General features: G+C 35.2%; 1 protein-coding gene across 1 annotated transcript in view; it reads left to right on the top strand.

Annotated features, from left to right (window-relative positions):
• SOX5 (SRY-box transcription factor 5) overlaps positions 1-18787 on the top strand; it is a 491049-nt gene that overhangs the window by 434988 nt on the left and 37274 nt on the right. The window contains exons 10-11 of the mRNA XM_036761148.1: positions 7812-7989; positions 14031-14176. Of these exons, the coding sequence (XP_036617043.1) occupies positions 7812-7989; positions 14031-14176 (324 nt within the window). The remainder of the gene's footprint in view (positions 1-7811; positions 7990-14030; positions 14177-18787) is intronic.

Raw genomic sequence — 18787 nt, forward strand, 5'->3', positions numbered from 1 at the left:
AAGTGATCTGGAGTCGTAGGCTGCCTAGGTAAAAATGCTGCTCTGTTGTCCCTCACGCCCATCCATGTCAGCTAAATCGCTCCCAAGGCCCCATCCTACTCTGCCCACCCCTTCCACTGTGTTCTACAAGTTGACCCAGCACAATTCGTAATAAAACGCTGATTCTAAGGGCAACGAAGGACCAAATATTTGGCACAAATAGGCTACAGCACATCTCCAGTGTGTCCTACATAGAGGCAAGACGTAAGGAATACCATTGAGGTAAAGAATAATGGCAAGCAGAAGATGGACAGCCCAAGTGCAATACTAGCCACATATAAATATTTTAAAAATTTAGAAAAGTGAGAACAGGGTCTTTAGAACTTTGAGTGTGTCCTCCGTGGAGGATCTATGGGAGAATATCAGGGTACAGGATGAAAAGCCTGAATGGACTGTGATCTCCATTAATGGAAGGGGTACCCACACCAGTGAGAAGAGGTCTAAGAGGATGATGTACTTTGAGGTAATCTGTGTAATATCAGTTGAGTTAGGGAAAAAATAACGATTTCACATTATTTAGTAGGTAATAAAATGCAAAAGACATAGTATCATTTTTGTTAATAGAGTTGTCTGTGTATTCAGTAAGAATACCCTGGTGGGCCAAACTGTGACAACTTAGATAAGTAGAAGAGAACACTGAAACTTAAAGAGACTGGAGATTAGAGAGTGGGGAAACAGAATTACCCTTCCAGGATTCAAGAGAATACTTTTGTTTTTGACAACTTCAGTTAATTTGGACTTTATTTGTTATAACAGTAGAGGCCTTACCCCTATGTATTACTTTGTTTTAGATAAAAATTTCTCAGTGGTGATTAACGAGGTATGGTAAAGAATCCAAAACAAATGTTCACCAGTTTTGGTGTATACTCCAGATAAAACACCAACTAAAGCACACAGCAGAAAATGGTTAGAAAAATCAATCACTGCTCACATAGCTATTCATACAATTGGTCACTTTCTTTAAGTAAGGCTTTTTGCCTTTGTTCAAGTCATTAGTAATTATCAGCAAATATATATTTGAATTTAAAAATAGATGAGAATTGTATTATCTCTTGGGTTTCAGGAAGCTAAGTTCAGTCAAAACATAAGCTTTTAAATAATTTTAGAACCAATCACGCTTTATCTCTATAATAAAAAAATTCTCTATATCGAGGTTAATCTGCCCTTACAAATCACAAGATACTTTTTCCTTTTGCATTTTTCTTTTGCATTTGACCACTTTCTCCAAAGATCCTTTAGTATTTTACTTCCATTATCTAAATATCCCTTTGATGTAATCAGAGGGATTAGAGGATTTTATATGGTGTATGCAGCAAAAAAGTCATAGAACAAGTCAGAAAGAGATCCATATATATATATATATATATATATATATATATATATATGCATATATATGTATATATGTCCTTTAACTCTACAGCCATTGCATCCATATATAAATCTTTTTATTAAATGATACAATTAATTATGAAGATTGGCTTTCACAGGTCATCTGGTCCAAAGCTTTGTAATATAGAAATAATTTATTACTATTTTCTCCTATTAATTAAATTTCTGAATTTAGTTTCTTGCCTTGTACAAACACTGATGGTAATCAGTTAAATATAATATTGACTTATTTATTTTGAAGGTTATTAACATAATTATGAAATATTTCTACAACTTCCAAACATCATTCATTTATTACATAAATCATTAAGATGGAAAATATCTTCCTCACTGTCAATGTAGCCAAATGATACCCTCTACCTGTTCAAGTGCCCTCTTGATATTTGAAGAGCATATTTCGTTATTAAATTCAAATTATTCTTTTATACAAGTTAAAATCTTTTATTCGTATGAGGTGGTTAGTGTTACATTGTTTTGGAAAGACCACTTTTACAGTACCTGCATATTTAAATTATGAAGTTTCACTGAATAGCATAGCATTATCTATTAGTACAAAATCTATTTTGGCCCTGATGATCGGTATCATCGGGATATTCTTTTATGAATAGTACACTTCTATTTATAGTTAAGTTTTTTAGTAGTTCAACTATACAAATATAAATAATGAATTACTTTTTTCTTTTTCATGAATAATAGATATTTGATATGATTCCTTAGTAAATTATTAAAACATCCAAATTGTGAAGTAATATCATATAATGGGTCCTAATTATTTACAACACAGTCTCCTGTATAAAGATCAAGCATGAGAGCTCTTATTAATATACCATTAGTCTGAACACATAATGAAAGGGCAATTTTGAATGACATTTATCAACTCCACAACTGTCAACCTCTATTATGTCCTTAGGGTCTTGCTCTCTTTAGCTTTAGAAGAAAGCATTGCAGAGACTAGAGAAAAGTACTGAGAAATCCACTACTTCTTTTGTTTTACTCAGACATGTACATGTATGACACATTAGTCTTCTCACCTCAAAGATGAGATGTGTCACCTCCAACCCATCATCACTAATATACATAAGTATATGCTGTCTTTCTCCTATCCTCTATATACAGAATTTATTTCCTCTACTCTATGGCTTTTTTGTTGTTGCTGCTGCTGTTGTTCCATATTTGGAAAATACTCTGCCCCTATCATGGGTTAGCGTTTCTGTTTAGTCAAGTGCAGCAATCACCTTTATTTCCCCAAAGCATCCCCAAACCTTTCTCACCAGCTGTGATAGTGTCAAAGGAAGTTCTATGGCTGTCAGAATAAAGGCTTTTGAGACATAACTAAGCCCTAAGGCCTGCCAGCATTGCTATACAGAAAGAAATAAGCAGGGACACCATTTTACAATAAAAAGTTAATACCTAGAAATACTGTTCCTTGACATTCTTAAAAATGGCCAATAAGATCTTAACCTGACTCTTTGGCGTACCCCTATCTATATAACTAGATATCACAATATGCGTACACACAACGGGCTTCCAGATAAAAGATCTGAATTAGAATATCTGGGTTATCCTATTAAATTTTCTCACAATCTAGGGCCTAAGGAATTTATTTACTTTTTTGTTAATCTCTTAATTTGTTAATGGTAATATAATACTAAAGATGCCCTGTATGAAAGATCAAAGTTACATTATTTATATTTATCTATTTACTATCCAGTAATGATTTTGAGGACTTTTAAATCAGATTATTCCCCATGATATTCCTTTTATTTGGGTGATGAACATAAATTTTTATTATGCTTCTATTTAAATATCTGATGTATTGTTGTCAATATATCACCTACTGATGACCCCTTTCATTCTTCTCTGTTTGAAAGAAAACTGATGCTCCATTCTGCTGTTCACTGGACTCTTATGATAGTAGCCTTGGAACATACCACAAGTCCATCTGGTGGCTAGTACTGATGGTAATCTGGCTTCCCTCATAAGACACTCTGTGCCTAGATATCTTCTATAGTACTGGATTACCTTATCTAATGTCCCTTAACACGCTGTACTGGAAGACAGAGTAAGGGTACACCTTGCTTCCCACAGCCACTTCCAGAACCTCTCATTGCTATCATCTCCTCTCTTGAATTTCACTCCATATAAACATTCAAAACCTGGTAACAGTTATCTACTGTCTCCCAGGTCATCCTTCCTTCTTTCTCTTGTGGTACAGTACCTGATTCACAGTCTTCTATCTGTCCCTTCCCCTACCTCTACACTTGAGGACATCAAATTTCATATCGATGTTGCAGCAGGCTAGTCTCCCAGTTTGTCAATTTCTTCAAGTTCTGTGACTTACAACTTTACTACATCTTAGCCACATACAGGGATACTCATACCCTTTTTCTCACCATCACCCTTAACCAGTCAGCTTCCATAATAAAGAAGTACTCTGACCATATCTCTTGTTCTTCCATTTCTCACTGCTCCTCATTCTTCCTTTATCTACTTTTTGATGTTGCTTCTAGTTTTTTTATTCTTCAGCGTTTGCGTAGGCTTCATTTCTTTCACTTACCAGCCTTGGTTTTTTGGCTAATGATTTCAACTATATACTCAAATACTGTCCTCTTACATGTTTTGTCAAACCTGAACGCTGAACTACTCTTACCATCAGCCTTCTCTGCTTTTACCCACCTTTGAAGAGTGCTAGAGAAATGTGCTGACTGGGTCCACTCCAAATTGACAACTAAGAAAATTGAGGCTATTAGTTATCAGTTTCCTTTTTTGCACTGTTTTTAAATCTCAAAACTATCTTTCAACCTCATCACTCAACTAAAACTATTCTTACCACCATTAACTTTTTCTTGAAAATTTCATCTTTCATTTTTGATCACCTTCATTTCCTGATACTTCCCCCTACTCCACCCAGAGTCCCACAGCAGTTGTTGCCTTGCTCCACACCATGGAAGGGTTTGTCCATTCACCTCTTTCATATGCACACACAACTCTAACTAGATTATCTATTTTATCTTTTGTAATCTCCTTTCTCTCCAGTTAACAATTCACCCCTTAACCATATCTGTGAAAAATATCTGATCCGGTTATAATCTATTTTCATGGTATGTTATTTAATATTCAGGTATTATATTTATTTTGAATGCATTGTGGTACATGGTATAAATTATTGATCTAAATCTGATTTCTACAAGACTTTTTTCCCAGTAATGTTCCATCACATTTAGCCAGTGATTATGGCCAAATAGGGAGTTCTTTCCTAAGAAATTTACATTTTTAGGTTTATCAAACACTGGGTTGTTGAATTCAATTATTTCTGGTTCTTCTTAGACTACTCTCTCCCATTGAGCTACTTTTCTATATTCATTAACCAGAACCAAATAGTTTTAATAAGCACTGCTTTAAGGACTGCAAGTGCTATGCTCCTTTCATTTCTATCATTTTCTTTTTTCCCCTAGATAGACCAGATCTTTTGCTTTTCCAAATGAACCTTTGCTCCTCCAAATTAATTTTCACCTAGCTCTACAAAAAAAAATTCCTTTGATAGTTTGGCATAGCACTAAATCTGAAAATTAATTTCAGCATTATCATTTTATTATATTTGTGCTATACAGACATGAGCAATTAATATCCCTCCAGTTATTTAAGTTTCTTCTTTATTTAAGGAATTTTTTGCACTTTACATATATGGGTACTTTAGTTTACTGTGGTTATTTCTAATGGAACTTTTTATGATCTCCTGAATTTTTTTGTTGCTATATTGAAATTTTGAGTTTTTGTGAGTTTATTTTATACTTTGTAACTTTGAGGATAATTAATTGTCTTAATTAGCTTCTTTGCTGCTTCCCTAGGATTTTCTAAGTACATTAATGTGCTACTGCATATAGGGATAATTATCTCTCCCCCTAAACTCTCACTCAAATCTACCTTCCCTGTTACTCTAGAGGATGGCACCATCCTCCCAGTTCCTTGGGCCCACAACCTAGGTGTCATCCTAGATTCCTCACTATCCCTCACCCCCATATCCAGTGTGTTGACAAGACCTGCCAATTTTACTTTTGCAATGTCTCTCAGATATGCCCCCTTCTCTCTAAAACTACCACTACCCTAGTGCAGATTCTTATCACATCATGCCTGGACTATTGCAATGGCCTACTAGCGGGTCCACCTGCCTCAATTTTCTCCCCACTCCAATCCGTCTTCCATTCAGCCACTAAAGTGCTTGTCCTAAAACAAAGATACTGTCACCCTATTCAATAAACTTCAGTGCTTCCTCCAGAAGCCAATGCAAAATGCTCTGTTTGAATGCAAAGTCTTTCATAACCTACCCTCTCCTAACTTTGCAGTCTTCTTATACTCTACTCTTTTCCACATACTCTTCAATCCATGATAGTTGTCTTCAAATACATGAAAGATTGTCATGAAGAAGAGGGATTTTATTTGTTTTGAATTTCAAAGAAGCATTTTTTTATACTTCCTAATTATTAGAACTATCTAAAAGTGAAATGACATCCCTCCAGAGGTAGTGAGTTCCCTTATACTGAAGGCAGACTGGCCTTCTACTTCTCAGATGTCTTATGGTAAAGATTCGTTTTTTGTATATGGTTTGGCCTATGTATCCACTAGCCTCCTTCCAAATATGAAATTCTGTTTCTATGGGCTTTTAGAAATTATTTCATATCAAGGCTAAAATATATTTTGACAACATCTACCTATATGTTGTAAAGGGCTTTGTTCAAACATTAGTTCAAAAAGAAGTTTCATACAATGAATCTAATTTTATAGTTTAGAATATGAGAAAGGATAGTTAACATAAAAGTTTACAATTAAAAATGGCAAAACTTAGGAAGAAGCTATGTATTCTTAGTGCAAGTAGTGTCAATTACACCAGAGAAACCCAGGAATGAGTCAAATATGAGGTTGGATGTTCCTTAACATAGACATATATTCAAATGCATTCTAATGCCAACACATCACACCAGAATTGGACATTACCAAAATTTCTGAGCTAATCATGCTCAATTTTCCATTGCCATTGTGTAATGTATCATACACAACTAGAAACCCTTGCTATGTTTAAATCATTCTGCTTCACATACAGAATCCAACTACATCCAATTCTATTAGTTTTCATATATTTTATGGCAGCTATCACTTATACTCAGGACTTCTCCAGTTCCTATAACTGATTGTCGTATTGTATGAATTCATCCTATACTATATTCTATCGTGTGTGTACGGACTCTAAGATTTTGGGAAAAAAGGATTTCTGTCTCTGAAAGGATCAATAGTGTAATAATGAAAAGATAATTTCCTTTATGACATTTAGTTGGTCTGGGTCAAATCCAGAGGCATTTCTTTGAAATCTGGGGAAAAAAGATCACCTGATGTTTTTAAAACTTGGGAAAGGTTTCTTCTGTTTGTCAGGGGACTCAGGGCAATGATTTTTATATGAATATATATATATGTATATATTTGCATGCATACATATACACATATACATACACACAATAATGATAAAGCATATCTCACCTACATTACATGACTTGTCTCATGGTTAGCTGTATGCATGTTTCATTAAACTTTCTCATACATTCAGAGGGATCATGGCACAGTGGAAAAGGATTAGATTGGAAGTCTGGGTATTTCAGTTCTAGTTCCAGCTCTGCAACTGACTTTCTCTAATATATTAGGCAATGACCTCATGCATAATCGATATCCTATTGCTTGCATTTTCAAGGGGTAGGGGAGGGACAAGAAGGAGGGGAAAGAATTTAGAACTCAAAAAAAATGTTTAAATGAATATTAAAAAATTATTTGTAATTGGGAAATATTTAATGAAAGAAAATATAGTAAAAAAAATAAAATATTAGGCAAGTCACTTAACCTACAAAAGCCTCAATTTGCTCATTTGTAAATGAGGATAATGATACCTTCCCAGAGTTGTGGTATGGTTCAAATGACATAATATCTGTCAACATATTATGAAGGGCTATATAAATGAAAAGTACTATTATCATTAGAATACATTGTAACAGTAAAATATAATAAGCTCCTTGAGGACTGTGGCTGAATCACTTTTGGATTTTTATCATCAGCACCTAGCTCAATATGTAGCAAGTAGTAGTTGTTTAATAAATTATTATTTATTGATTATTGTTACTAAAGATAACAACAGTTATAACATTACAAATTAGATTGTAACTATCATTTTGATATCCTATTGATATATAGTTATGACACCAAACTTAAATTCCAGGAGGCATATAAGCAATAAAGATCACTAATTGATAGACTGTGATGAGACAATAATATTGGGCTACATACTTGTATTTCTCTAGATGCTTGAGATCTTATCATAATTTATGTTCTGTCCATTGTTGCAGGATGAAGTGGCACAACCACTGAACTTGTCTGCTAAACCCAAGACCTCTGATGGGAAATCACCCACATCTCCCACCTCTCCCCATATGCCAGCTCTAAGAATAAACAGTGGGGCAAGCTCTCTCAAAGCCTCTGTCCCAGCAGCATTAGCCAGTCCGTCAGCTAGAGTTAGCACAATAGGTAAGTTAATTTTTTTTTAATTTTATAACTGGTATTCTGTATGTGTTTGTGTTGTACATATGATTCTGATTTGATGCAATGCAAATTCAGCGTAGCTCGATGAACTATGTAGTCAATTTAAACCACATAACTCATTTTAAACCGAAACTAAAGCTATGAAGCCCCATTACAGAATCTGTGTTTATTAATTGCTTCTAGTCATGAAGAGTAGATGGATAGCATATTCTCTCTTTATAGTAGAGAGAAGGATTTAAAGTCAGGAAGACCCAAATTCAAAACCTACCTCAGCTAAGTGATGCTGGGTGAGTCATTTAATCTGGTCAGCTTCAATTTCCTCATCTGTAAAATGGAGATAATTATAGCACCAAATTCCCAAGGTTGTCATGATAATTAAATGAGAAAAGCTAACACACTACATAACTGTTTGCTCTTAGAAGTGGTGGCCATCGTGTGTGAATTAGGTAGAGGCTAAAACAACAAAGATGAGGCTAGGATCCTTCCAGAGGATTCAGTGTATAGCCTGTTTCATTACTATCCTCTGTGCTAAATTCACCATTTTTGTATCATGCATATGCTTACAATGAAGTGTATGTAAAGATAAAATCTATCTGCCATGGTAAATAACTACTAGACGGTATTGCGGATGTACAGTCCAATCCTGCCTGGATTTTACTTTAGCATATCCAAGTTAAAGCCAAGAATGGTTCTTATCTTCTAAATGTCACAACTGTCATTCTCATGCAGCAATTTCAGGCATACATGGTCAGACTTTTAAAATGCTCCAGACAACTTCATTGCTGCTGCCTTTTAGGGAGAATGGGAGAGGAATCTGGACCTATAATTTCACCCGTATGAGGAAGTATAGAAACTCCCTCCAAAGACTAGATCATCAACAACTTGTCTATAACTCATAGTTGTAAAGAGCTGCCTGAGACAGTGAGAAGGTAAACAGAAAGCTTATCACCATGCATTTCATATGTCAGAGGTAGGACTTGAAAGCAGGTCTTTCTGACACCAGAGCAATAGCTTTATCCATCTACTCCTTACTCTAGGCTCTTTTTCGTCATACTATATTGCATAACAAAATATTATTCATTTAAAACAAAGTATACATTTGCATATAGTGTTTAACAACTGTGGTTGATATTTAACTACACACATATTTTTGGTATTGTATATTCTTTCGTTTGGGGTAGCCAGGTGGTACAGCGGATATAGAGTGCTGGGCCTGGAGTCAGGAAGACTTATCTTCCTGAGTTCAGATCTGGCCTCAAACATCTCCTAGCTATGTGACCTTGAGTAAGTTACTTAACTCAGTTTGCCTCAGTTTCCTCATTTGTAAATGAGCTGGAGAAGGACATGGCAAACCACTCCAGTATCTTGGCCACCACCCTCCCCCGCCCCCGCCAAAAAAAACCCCAAACTCAAACAGGGTCACAGAGAATCAGACGTGACTGAAAAACCACTGCACAACAAAAATTCTTTTGTTTGGATCTAACAATGACTAGTGAATATTCTAATTGGTAATGAGGAAAACCTTATTTTAATGTCCAAAGCCACTAAAAGAGTCCAAGGAGGGAAAAATATTTTATTTGGCATACACAAATTACCTAAGTCCATCAAATATGTAATCGAGTTATAAATACCACATTGTTTAGCTTGTGACTTACTAAGTGATGTTATTAGAACTACATTATTTAACTAGCTGGGTAAATAAAATATTTGCATTTTTATTATCTATTTTTTTTCACTTAACCGTCTGTCATGTTTAAAAATTATTCCATGGGTATAATGAATAGTGTCTATTACTATATATTTAGCATTTAACTGGTATTTTTTCAGTAGTAAAATTCCTCCTGGTTTTCCATAAAAAAATTCTTTTCCCCACCTCCATCTCATTTTTTCATAGATTTTAGACCTCTACAATTTGCTTTTCTCCTTTCAACAAAATACAGATATTGAAAAGCTGTATGTACCTGTAATGAGTAATAATGTAGCTGGATAAAAGCTGTGAGGATTAATGGAGCTGTAAAGGTCACTCTTGAAAGAAGAATTAATGTGTTAGACCATTAATAAACCATGGAAAACTGTGGACCAAAAGATAACATACTTAAGTTATCATTAATGGCATGGGGCTCTTTGCTATGTATCTGCTAACTAGAAATATAGAAAGTGATTTTTTTGATGTCGCAGAACAATGTTGCGGTGGAAAATATAAGAAATAGTGGTATAAAAATGGTGCACAAATAGATAAAGCTGCCCAAAAGTAGGGTCCTTAAGAAATATGAATTTTGTAGCAGAGTGTTTCAGAACCTGTGGCCAAGATGTTGATCCTCGAGAAGTGTTAGAGTTAGGTCTACAAGACAAGACTCCAGGTTCTCAGCCCAGTTCTTTGTATTTGACCATAGTTTATTGGTGGCTATAGAATCTCAATTAATTTACCCCATTTCTAGCTATCTTGTCTACAAAATTTGGAACGTTATGAAGGTTGAACTACCACTCTACAGTTTTATACTGGAGTATCTCATAGTATCTAGAACAATGTGGTAGAGACACACTGACCAAATGGCATGTAAAGACAACTTGATGTACAGAATAGTCCATGGTTAGTCAGGAAAGTTTTAGTTCAAATCCCGCCCAAGGCCACTTACTGTTTCCTCCCTGAAGAAGTCACCTTACTATGCTTTAGTTTCCTCACCCGTAAAATGAGAGGACTGGCCTACTAAGCTGCCTCTCAGCTATAAATCTGTGATCCTATAATATGATGTCGTTGTTCAGTTGTTTCAGTTTTATGTCATACTCTTTGTGACACCATTTAGGGTTTTCTTGGCAAAGATACTGGAGTGATCTGCCATTTCGTTTGCCAGCTGATTTTACAGAAGAGGAAACTGAGGCAAGTGGGTTAAGTGACTTGCCCAGGGTCAGCTAGTAAGTGGCTGAAACCAGATTTGAACTCAGGAAGGTGAATCTTCCTGACTTCAGACTTGGCACTCTTTCCGCTGAGCAACCTAGCTGCCCCACTTTGATGTAAGTCCAAAATGCTTTTAGCAAGTTTTAAAACAAAACATATATGCTGATATGAAATGGGGCAGGGGAAGATTAACTCTATGCCTAAGAAACAATGTTTCTTATTTTTTCACAATTTGACACAATTGGTGTAATATTCAGATGTTAATGTGGGAAATAATATAGTGAAATTCTTCACTTGTACAAAAGGTTTTGGGAATTCAAATAGAGTTTATTTGGGTACAAAGTTTTCGGACCACTATCACTGTCCTAAAATTTCTGTGAAAATTAACACTTATTGCAAATCACTTGCAATATATATTATGTTTCTTATATGTAGTGATAGCTGACCAACCTCAATAGACAATAAATATATATATATACATATATATATATTGGTTACCTTTCTAGTGATTACAATATGCATTTACCACAATATTAGTTATGTAAATATATCCCTTGGAGTAAAAATGTGTATATGTAAACTATATATTCTAAGAAAATATAACTACATCATTGGTCAATAGGTCTTTAACAAAGCACACATATTTTACTTCAGCACAGAAATATGATAGTGACAGGCAAACATATAACAACTAAAAATTCTGAATAAAGTCTTATTTAGATTCAACTGCCCAGTATATAAATAATTCTCCAATTTAACACAGGAAGTCACAAATGTCAGGGTTTCATATAGTACATTAATTAAAATCTATGTCTCCAAACCCATGAATGTTTATTTTAAACTGGAAACTTATTTTTTTCCTCTTTCACACACCAAATTAGAAATATATACACATATATTTGAGATTGCATTTTATTCATTTGAGTTCCACTTTCTGTCAATAGTTCACCCCCTCCATAATAATCTAAATTCTCTTTGCATCTATATTAATCATTTTTCTTGCACACTAGCATCTTGGCAGCCACTGAAAAACATAAGGAGTTCATGCTTTTATTCACTGCTATGTGCCAAACCTTTTCAAGTATATTTGTATTCTGTAGAGACAAAATAATTCACAGAATATCATTCTTTCAAATTGGTAGGCAAACTCTGGTTAATAGGTAAAATTATGAGGCAAAACTTCTTAGAACTTATTAATTGAACTGTTTTCTAAAACAATCACTGACTTTCATGAGCTTATAGTATTGTTCTTTTTCCATTATATTGCTTAGTCATATGTTTCAGGAATGAGATTTAGGCTGTTAGGAAGAATAGAGTAAAGATGGTAAGAGTTATAAAATATTAAACACAACTGTCTTTTAATAGTAGATTTAAACTTAAATGTTTTTAAGCCCATTTAAAGTGTTGTTGCCAGTTCTTTCTCTAATTACGAGGAGTAGGGATCAAATTATTTCTAGAAATAATGTCAGTATTTTCAGCAGGATACTTATTAGACCCTCTAGACCTTTTTCCCATCCCCCCATCGGAAACTTTTCAACTGTTAAGGGAGATCAGAACACCAGGTCCAGTCTGTGCATAATAAAAAACATGGATCATTTAGAAACCTTCTAGCAGTGAAGCACTGAACTAATCTGACATCAGTTTCTTCAACAGAAATGTTTTAAGCAGCAAGATAATATTCTGCATTTTTTGGCAATCAGCAGATCAGATAGAAGAGTCTCTAGCAATACAACGAGGATGTGTATTGTAATCTGACATGATTAGATGAGGCTCTTTAGGAACAGAACATTCATAATTGAGACAAAGAAAGAGTATTAATAACACTTTCCTAACACGGCAGTTAGCCATTTTATATTTCCTTTCTTTAATCTTAGTGTTTTTCAACAAATCATGGGATTTAATAGCGTGTTTTGGCAGATTAGAGGATTTATGGCCCAGATGTTTTTTGTTCTAAAAATGGATTAGGGTGTAAAGTTTGCTGGAATCCATGGAACATGTTGAGGCAAGCCGGTCATTTTATGTGTGATTAGTGCCTGCCTTCTGTCTCACAGTCCCTCCATCTGTCACAATTCACCAATGGATCTGGTTAGATTTAGCCTCATGTCACAAACAAGTCCCTTTTCTGGGCAATTTCATATTATAGATTCATTTTATGCCATTTTTATGCCCTAGTTAAAAGATAGAGAGACAGAGAGAGAGGGATGATAGATATTAGCTTCCCTTAGAATATTTGAAAAATAGACAAGGACTTAAAGTCTTCTATCAGCATTCCATCCTATGAATCACTTGCAGATTATAATAAGTATAATCTACACTAGAGAAAAAGATGACAAAGTGTCACATTTTAAATTAAGTAGTATTAGTAGATGTGCTCCTGATGTCTATGTTTTAAAAGAAATAATTCAGCAATATATTGTCTAAATTTTAGACTGTGGAGCAGCAACCTTAAATTAGACATCTGACCTTTTATTAGCAGCATGAATTAAGTGTAACATAGTTATGATAGCCACAATTTCTTACTAAACACTTAATGACAATCACTTGGTAACATTCATAGCATGAGATTTATTATCTCGACCATTATGAGTTTTATATCTACAACAAAACACTTGCCACCTGTGGTTTATTTTAATATATCTGGGTTTAGGGGAGAAATGACCTTTCTTCAATGGGTTCAAGATCTATTCTCTCTGTCCCTAGAAAAGTCAGTCCTGCTGTCCAAAAGCCACAAGTGGACTGTCTAATATTAAGGGAATGTTGAAATTAAATCAGGTATTGGAGTTTTATCAGTACATGTTTCCTAGGGTTCTCATAAAACTGTCAATTTCATTAGAAAAGTTTAATTGCAAAGCAAAGGCTATGTCAAACATTCAGATAAAAATGTAGTTTGAAATCTGTTTTTTTGATGCCAAGCATCTAGATACTTAGAACAACCTTGTGAAAAACAACTCATTTTTTTTCCAGTTTCATTCAGATGTTCTGTCATCATTGCCATTGCTGATATGTGTGATATTTTCACTGGCTTTTTCATTTAATTAAATGCTTAAAGAAAATATGAAGGAGTTTTTCCAGGGCAAATAATTTTATCCTTCATTGTATAAAAATGATACACTTTCTTCTATCATGTCAGGTTATTTAAATGACCATGATGCTGTTACCAAGGCAATCCAAGAAGCTCGACAGATGAAGGAACAACTTCGGCGGGAACAACAGGTGCTTGATGGGAAGGTGGCTGTTGTGAACAGTCTGGGGCTCAATAACTGCAGAACAGAAAAGGTTAGTTCCTAAACTAATATATTACATGAATATGACATATGTATTTATATACATACACACATGTATGCACACACTAATTTTTTTCTTAGCGTCTCTTCAAAAACTCACTTTCTTCATAGTCATCCTACTCTTCCTTTCCCTCCATCTTTATGGAACCTATGCTGCCCCCCCCATAGTCACTGAAATAAAATTCACCAAGACTCAGTTAAGAATTAAATTATACTTAAATCCTTCCCTATTTTCTTGACAATTGGTGACAACTAATTCTCTGTTTCATGTGTCAATATGAATTACAGTAAAATTAGATTGTCTTTGAAATATGTGGGCCTGTGTAAAGATGTTACTTTATGGAAATGTTCACATGGCTTGTGCGATGAGCTGGATTTTAAAATGCTCAAGCCTCTTTAAGTAGCATAAGCTGTGAGCTGATGATACACAAGCTCATCTTCAAGGCATCTAGGCTTGTGAGGTTGTCATGTATGATGTTATGTTTCTATAGCAGAGACCTGTCGAGCTATGTTAGATGAGTAGGAAACTGGAAGACAAAATCATTTGCAAGAACACTGTGTACTTTTTGCAGAACTTCAAAACTAGAGTTGTTGATCTAATATTCTATAGCTCTGAATTAGCTTTGGGTTGTTAATAAAACCATTGTCTGGAGAGAGAGTTGCTTTTCTTCATAAATATTACTATAAGGTATTATTCCATAATGTTCCAAATTATATGTGTCTATACCTGGTGCTATTTGATTTCTATTGAATTGAATTTTTTTATTATATAGGCTGATAGTTTAAGAGTAAAAAATGATCAGCTACTTAGCACTAACTTGAAAGTTAATCACCATGGGAAGCTTGTGAATCAAACAGTATTGTCCAGAATGAGCAGATTGCTAATTTGGATAGCTTTCCAGTTTCCCTAGGTTTTATATGGAGTTTGATCAATAAGCTCTGAGAAGCCAGCAGACTGCATTAAGAATGTGAATTGTTTGTATTATTCTACCACTAATGTATTTTTTTTTTTACCAATTCTTATATGGGTGTCAAGGACATAGAAGCAGTTCCAATTTTATTCACTCCTTAGGGAAGAGACTAAAGCAGGGGTCACTGTATCACTCCATGTGTGGCAGTACCTAAAATATAAAAAGGAGTGGCACGGGAGCTTTATGCTGCTTAACATAGAAGGGAAGGGGAAAAGGAAAGTGTCAGCTATAAGAAGAAATGATCACAAGCATAAAGGAATTTATGTTCAAATATTTAAACATTCTTGAAAGGATGCTTGAGCAGAAATTCCTTTTCTCTGCTCCCCATGTAGAAATGAGTTTAACACTCAGCCAGATGCTAATGCAAAGTGACTCAAGCTATTCCTCGCAAGCATAGCTAAATTGCCGTTATTTGTTAAGCGCATTGAATTCAGCTGTGGATACAGCAGTTGGTTGCATTCACAAAGCATCTGTACCCTTTTTTTTTAATCCTCCAAAGCAGAGACAACTCTACCTATCCCCCCTCCCCTTCTCCTCCCCTGTGCTGGCTGGGAATTGTCAAGTGACAACCGACCAAATCCTTTTGGACAGGAAGCCTTCATCCTGAGTCCTATATACTTGCAAAGCAGGCCTTGTGGTTGGATTGGGGAGCCCATTAAAAGCACTTTGATGGTATGGAAATTCATCTTCGTGAAGCGCCTAGGCCCCTAAGCAACATGCTGTTTAACTGTGGTTACAGATCAGTCATTCACATCGGAGGGCAGTAATTGTGTTGACGGCTTGTAAGGCAATGGAAGTACATAAAATAATCCTAGGCCCTCCACCATGGCACTGGAAGTTAATCTTCTTTAATACAAATCAGCTGTTGTTCTAACACATGACTTTATGCCGGCTCCAGTGACTCTGCACAGCCTTTTGATTAAGTAACAGGAGTGGAACCATCTGCATTCACTTTATTCTGTTACTTGCCCATTATGGGGGTAAACTCATTTCTTCTTCTTTCTCCCCACCCCATCTGAAATAATAGCTTATTTTTTTCCTCCTCTGATTAGCACTTTATTGTATAAAACCATCATATGTGACTTTCTCTTCCTCTTTTGTCAAAGGCAACAGCTTTAAAATCTCCTTTTTGATATATCTGCCAGAAAAAAACTTACTGGCTGACTCTGGACTGCATTCTTAGGCATGTTTCCATCCTCACATCTCTTCCCTTAAATGTGGTCAAAAGTTACATTGCATTTTCAGGTATGTTGTGAGTTCAAGTTTCTATGACCTGGACCTCATTTCTATCCTCAATAGCCTTGAGTGACATTAGAGGTGCTGATGCTCTTACCTGGGCCGCGAAGAAGCTTCTGTAACTCTTCCTTGAGCTGGTATTAGGTTCTCTTTCTATAGCCTCAGTTATCAGGGTGTTCCTAGCCTGTCCTTGGGAATAAGACATAACTGTTTAATTCACAATGTTTTTAATGATCAAAATTATCATTGAGCTTTTTCAGACATTTTAAAAATGTTTGGAATTCTCTGTCAGAGTCTATGTATGCTTATATACACAAAGGAATTTAATAGAGAATGCCCATCTTACTAATCATAGTAGAACAGCTATATTTCTGGGGAGAAGTAGGTTAGTGTGCTAATGCTTCCATACATAGAAACATTAACATTCAGCCTGTGAATCATATGGTGAGGTCTCTTCCTAAATTCTTCCTTTTAGAATTTAATAGTCAGCTACCTGAATCTTTAACCAGATTATAAACATGATGGTTTTTGTCTCTGGCAAATCTTGATTTAATATTATCTACTGAATTCAGCACAGTACCTGGTGAATATAGATTGTTTCCTTGCGGGGGAGAGGGAGGTGGGAGTAGGGGGACTGGAGACAAGGGGCTTGAACCTGTGATTTTATTAGTATAGATAAATCCAAGTGTAGAAATACCTTACCCCTATTAAGATTGGCAATCTGTCTGTAATTTAGGTTCTTAGAAAGTTGCTTGGGTCACTGAGAGGTTAAATGACTAACCCACTGTCAAATAGCTCGTGTATTTGAGAAACAAGAATTGAACCCAGATCTTCCTAAATGCTATTTACTAGGACACTATTATATGACACTATTTAATTTTCCTTTCCCATGGAACCTACATCTTCTGAAGATATCCTCTGATTTTTTTAAACCAAAGTAACTAATTTCTCCAACCCAGGAAAAATGCTGGTATGAACCCAGGAAACTGCTAAGATGAGAGAGAGAAAAAGTTCAGGTCAGGATTACTTGTAAGAGTATAAAAGGTGTTTTCCAAGCTAAAATGGAAAACTCAATAATCACAAAAAGGAGACAGAACCGAGAAGTTGGATCATTTCTAGCTTTCTTAGGTCTTCACAGAATATTTTCACCATTCGGTTGAAATGTGAACTTCCAGAACATCAGAGACATCCATGTTAAAATATAAATGGTTTATGAATTATCACCATACTATATTATCTATATCATTAGCACAGATAATGTAGGGCATCTGTTTGTTTGCTTCCTCTACTAAACTCATGTACCAGGCTGCACATACTCTTTGGTGCCTCACGCTCCTACTAACTGGTTAAGGTTATGGAAGTTTTACATACTTGAAAAAACAAAATGAACTTTTTTATTGTAATAACAGTAGATGACAAAAGAATTACTTTGTGCAGTTACTCTGAAATTGGAAAGTTAATAACATTAAACTACCAGGATGAACATGTTACAAATGCTACATTTCATATAAATAACTGTGTTGTCCCAGTTAGGAGCATTTAGTTTCAAAAGTAGTAATTGGGCTGAACAAACATAATCTGAATGAATGCAGAGAACCTTCCTTTTCAATGATATAGATCAAAATACATAATAAAATTCATTTTTGCAAAAATACATTTTAATTGAGGATTCAAAGATTCCTTGTTATTTTACTTTTCTAGGAAGTATTTCAGCATACCCAAGAACTGTGTATATCAGATTTCTTGGAAACTCTGAGACACAGTCTAATTTATAATTGTCATCTATAGTTAATTGTAGCTTGATTGTGCATTCAAGTATTGTTACCTTTTACCACACTGCTCTGAGATTGCAGATTTACATCCAGAGGGAATAAGCAAGCACATCAAAGAGGAAAAAGAAGGAGGTTATTTCTTCTGGAAAAAAATTTTTAAATTACTGCCTGATACATTTCAATCCACTTGGTATATGTTTAATTGTGCAATTAGCTACTAAGAATTGAGAGGGACCTCAGCATCCACCTAGTCCAACCCATACAAAAAGGGAATCTCCACCGTAACACACATGAGAAGTGGTTGTCCAGCCTCTGCTTTAAAACTTCCAATGAGAGGGAACCAAACACTTGTGAATAGCTCTAGTTATTAGGAAACTTTCCCTGGCAACAAGTTTAAACTGGCCTCTTTGCAACCCATTTCTCCTGGTTTGGTACTGTGGGGCCAAAGAGAAAAAAGATTAATCCCTTCTCCACATGACAGGCATTCAAATACTTGAAGACAGTTATCGTGCCCTGGCCTACCCCTAATTCTTCTCTCCTCCTGGTTAAACTTGCCTAGTTTCTTCAACAGATCTTCATATGATATGGATTCAAGGCCCTTCATGATCCTGTTTGAACTCCTGG

This window comes from Trichosurus vulpecula, chromosome 5, assembly GCF_011100635.1.
Source record: "Trichosurus vulpecula isolate mTriVul1 chromosome 5, mTriVul1.pri, whole genome shotgun sequence".
Classification (NCBI taxonomy): Eukaryota; Metazoa; Chordata; class Mammalia; order Diprotodontia; family Phalangeridae; genus Trichosurus; species Trichosurus vulpecula.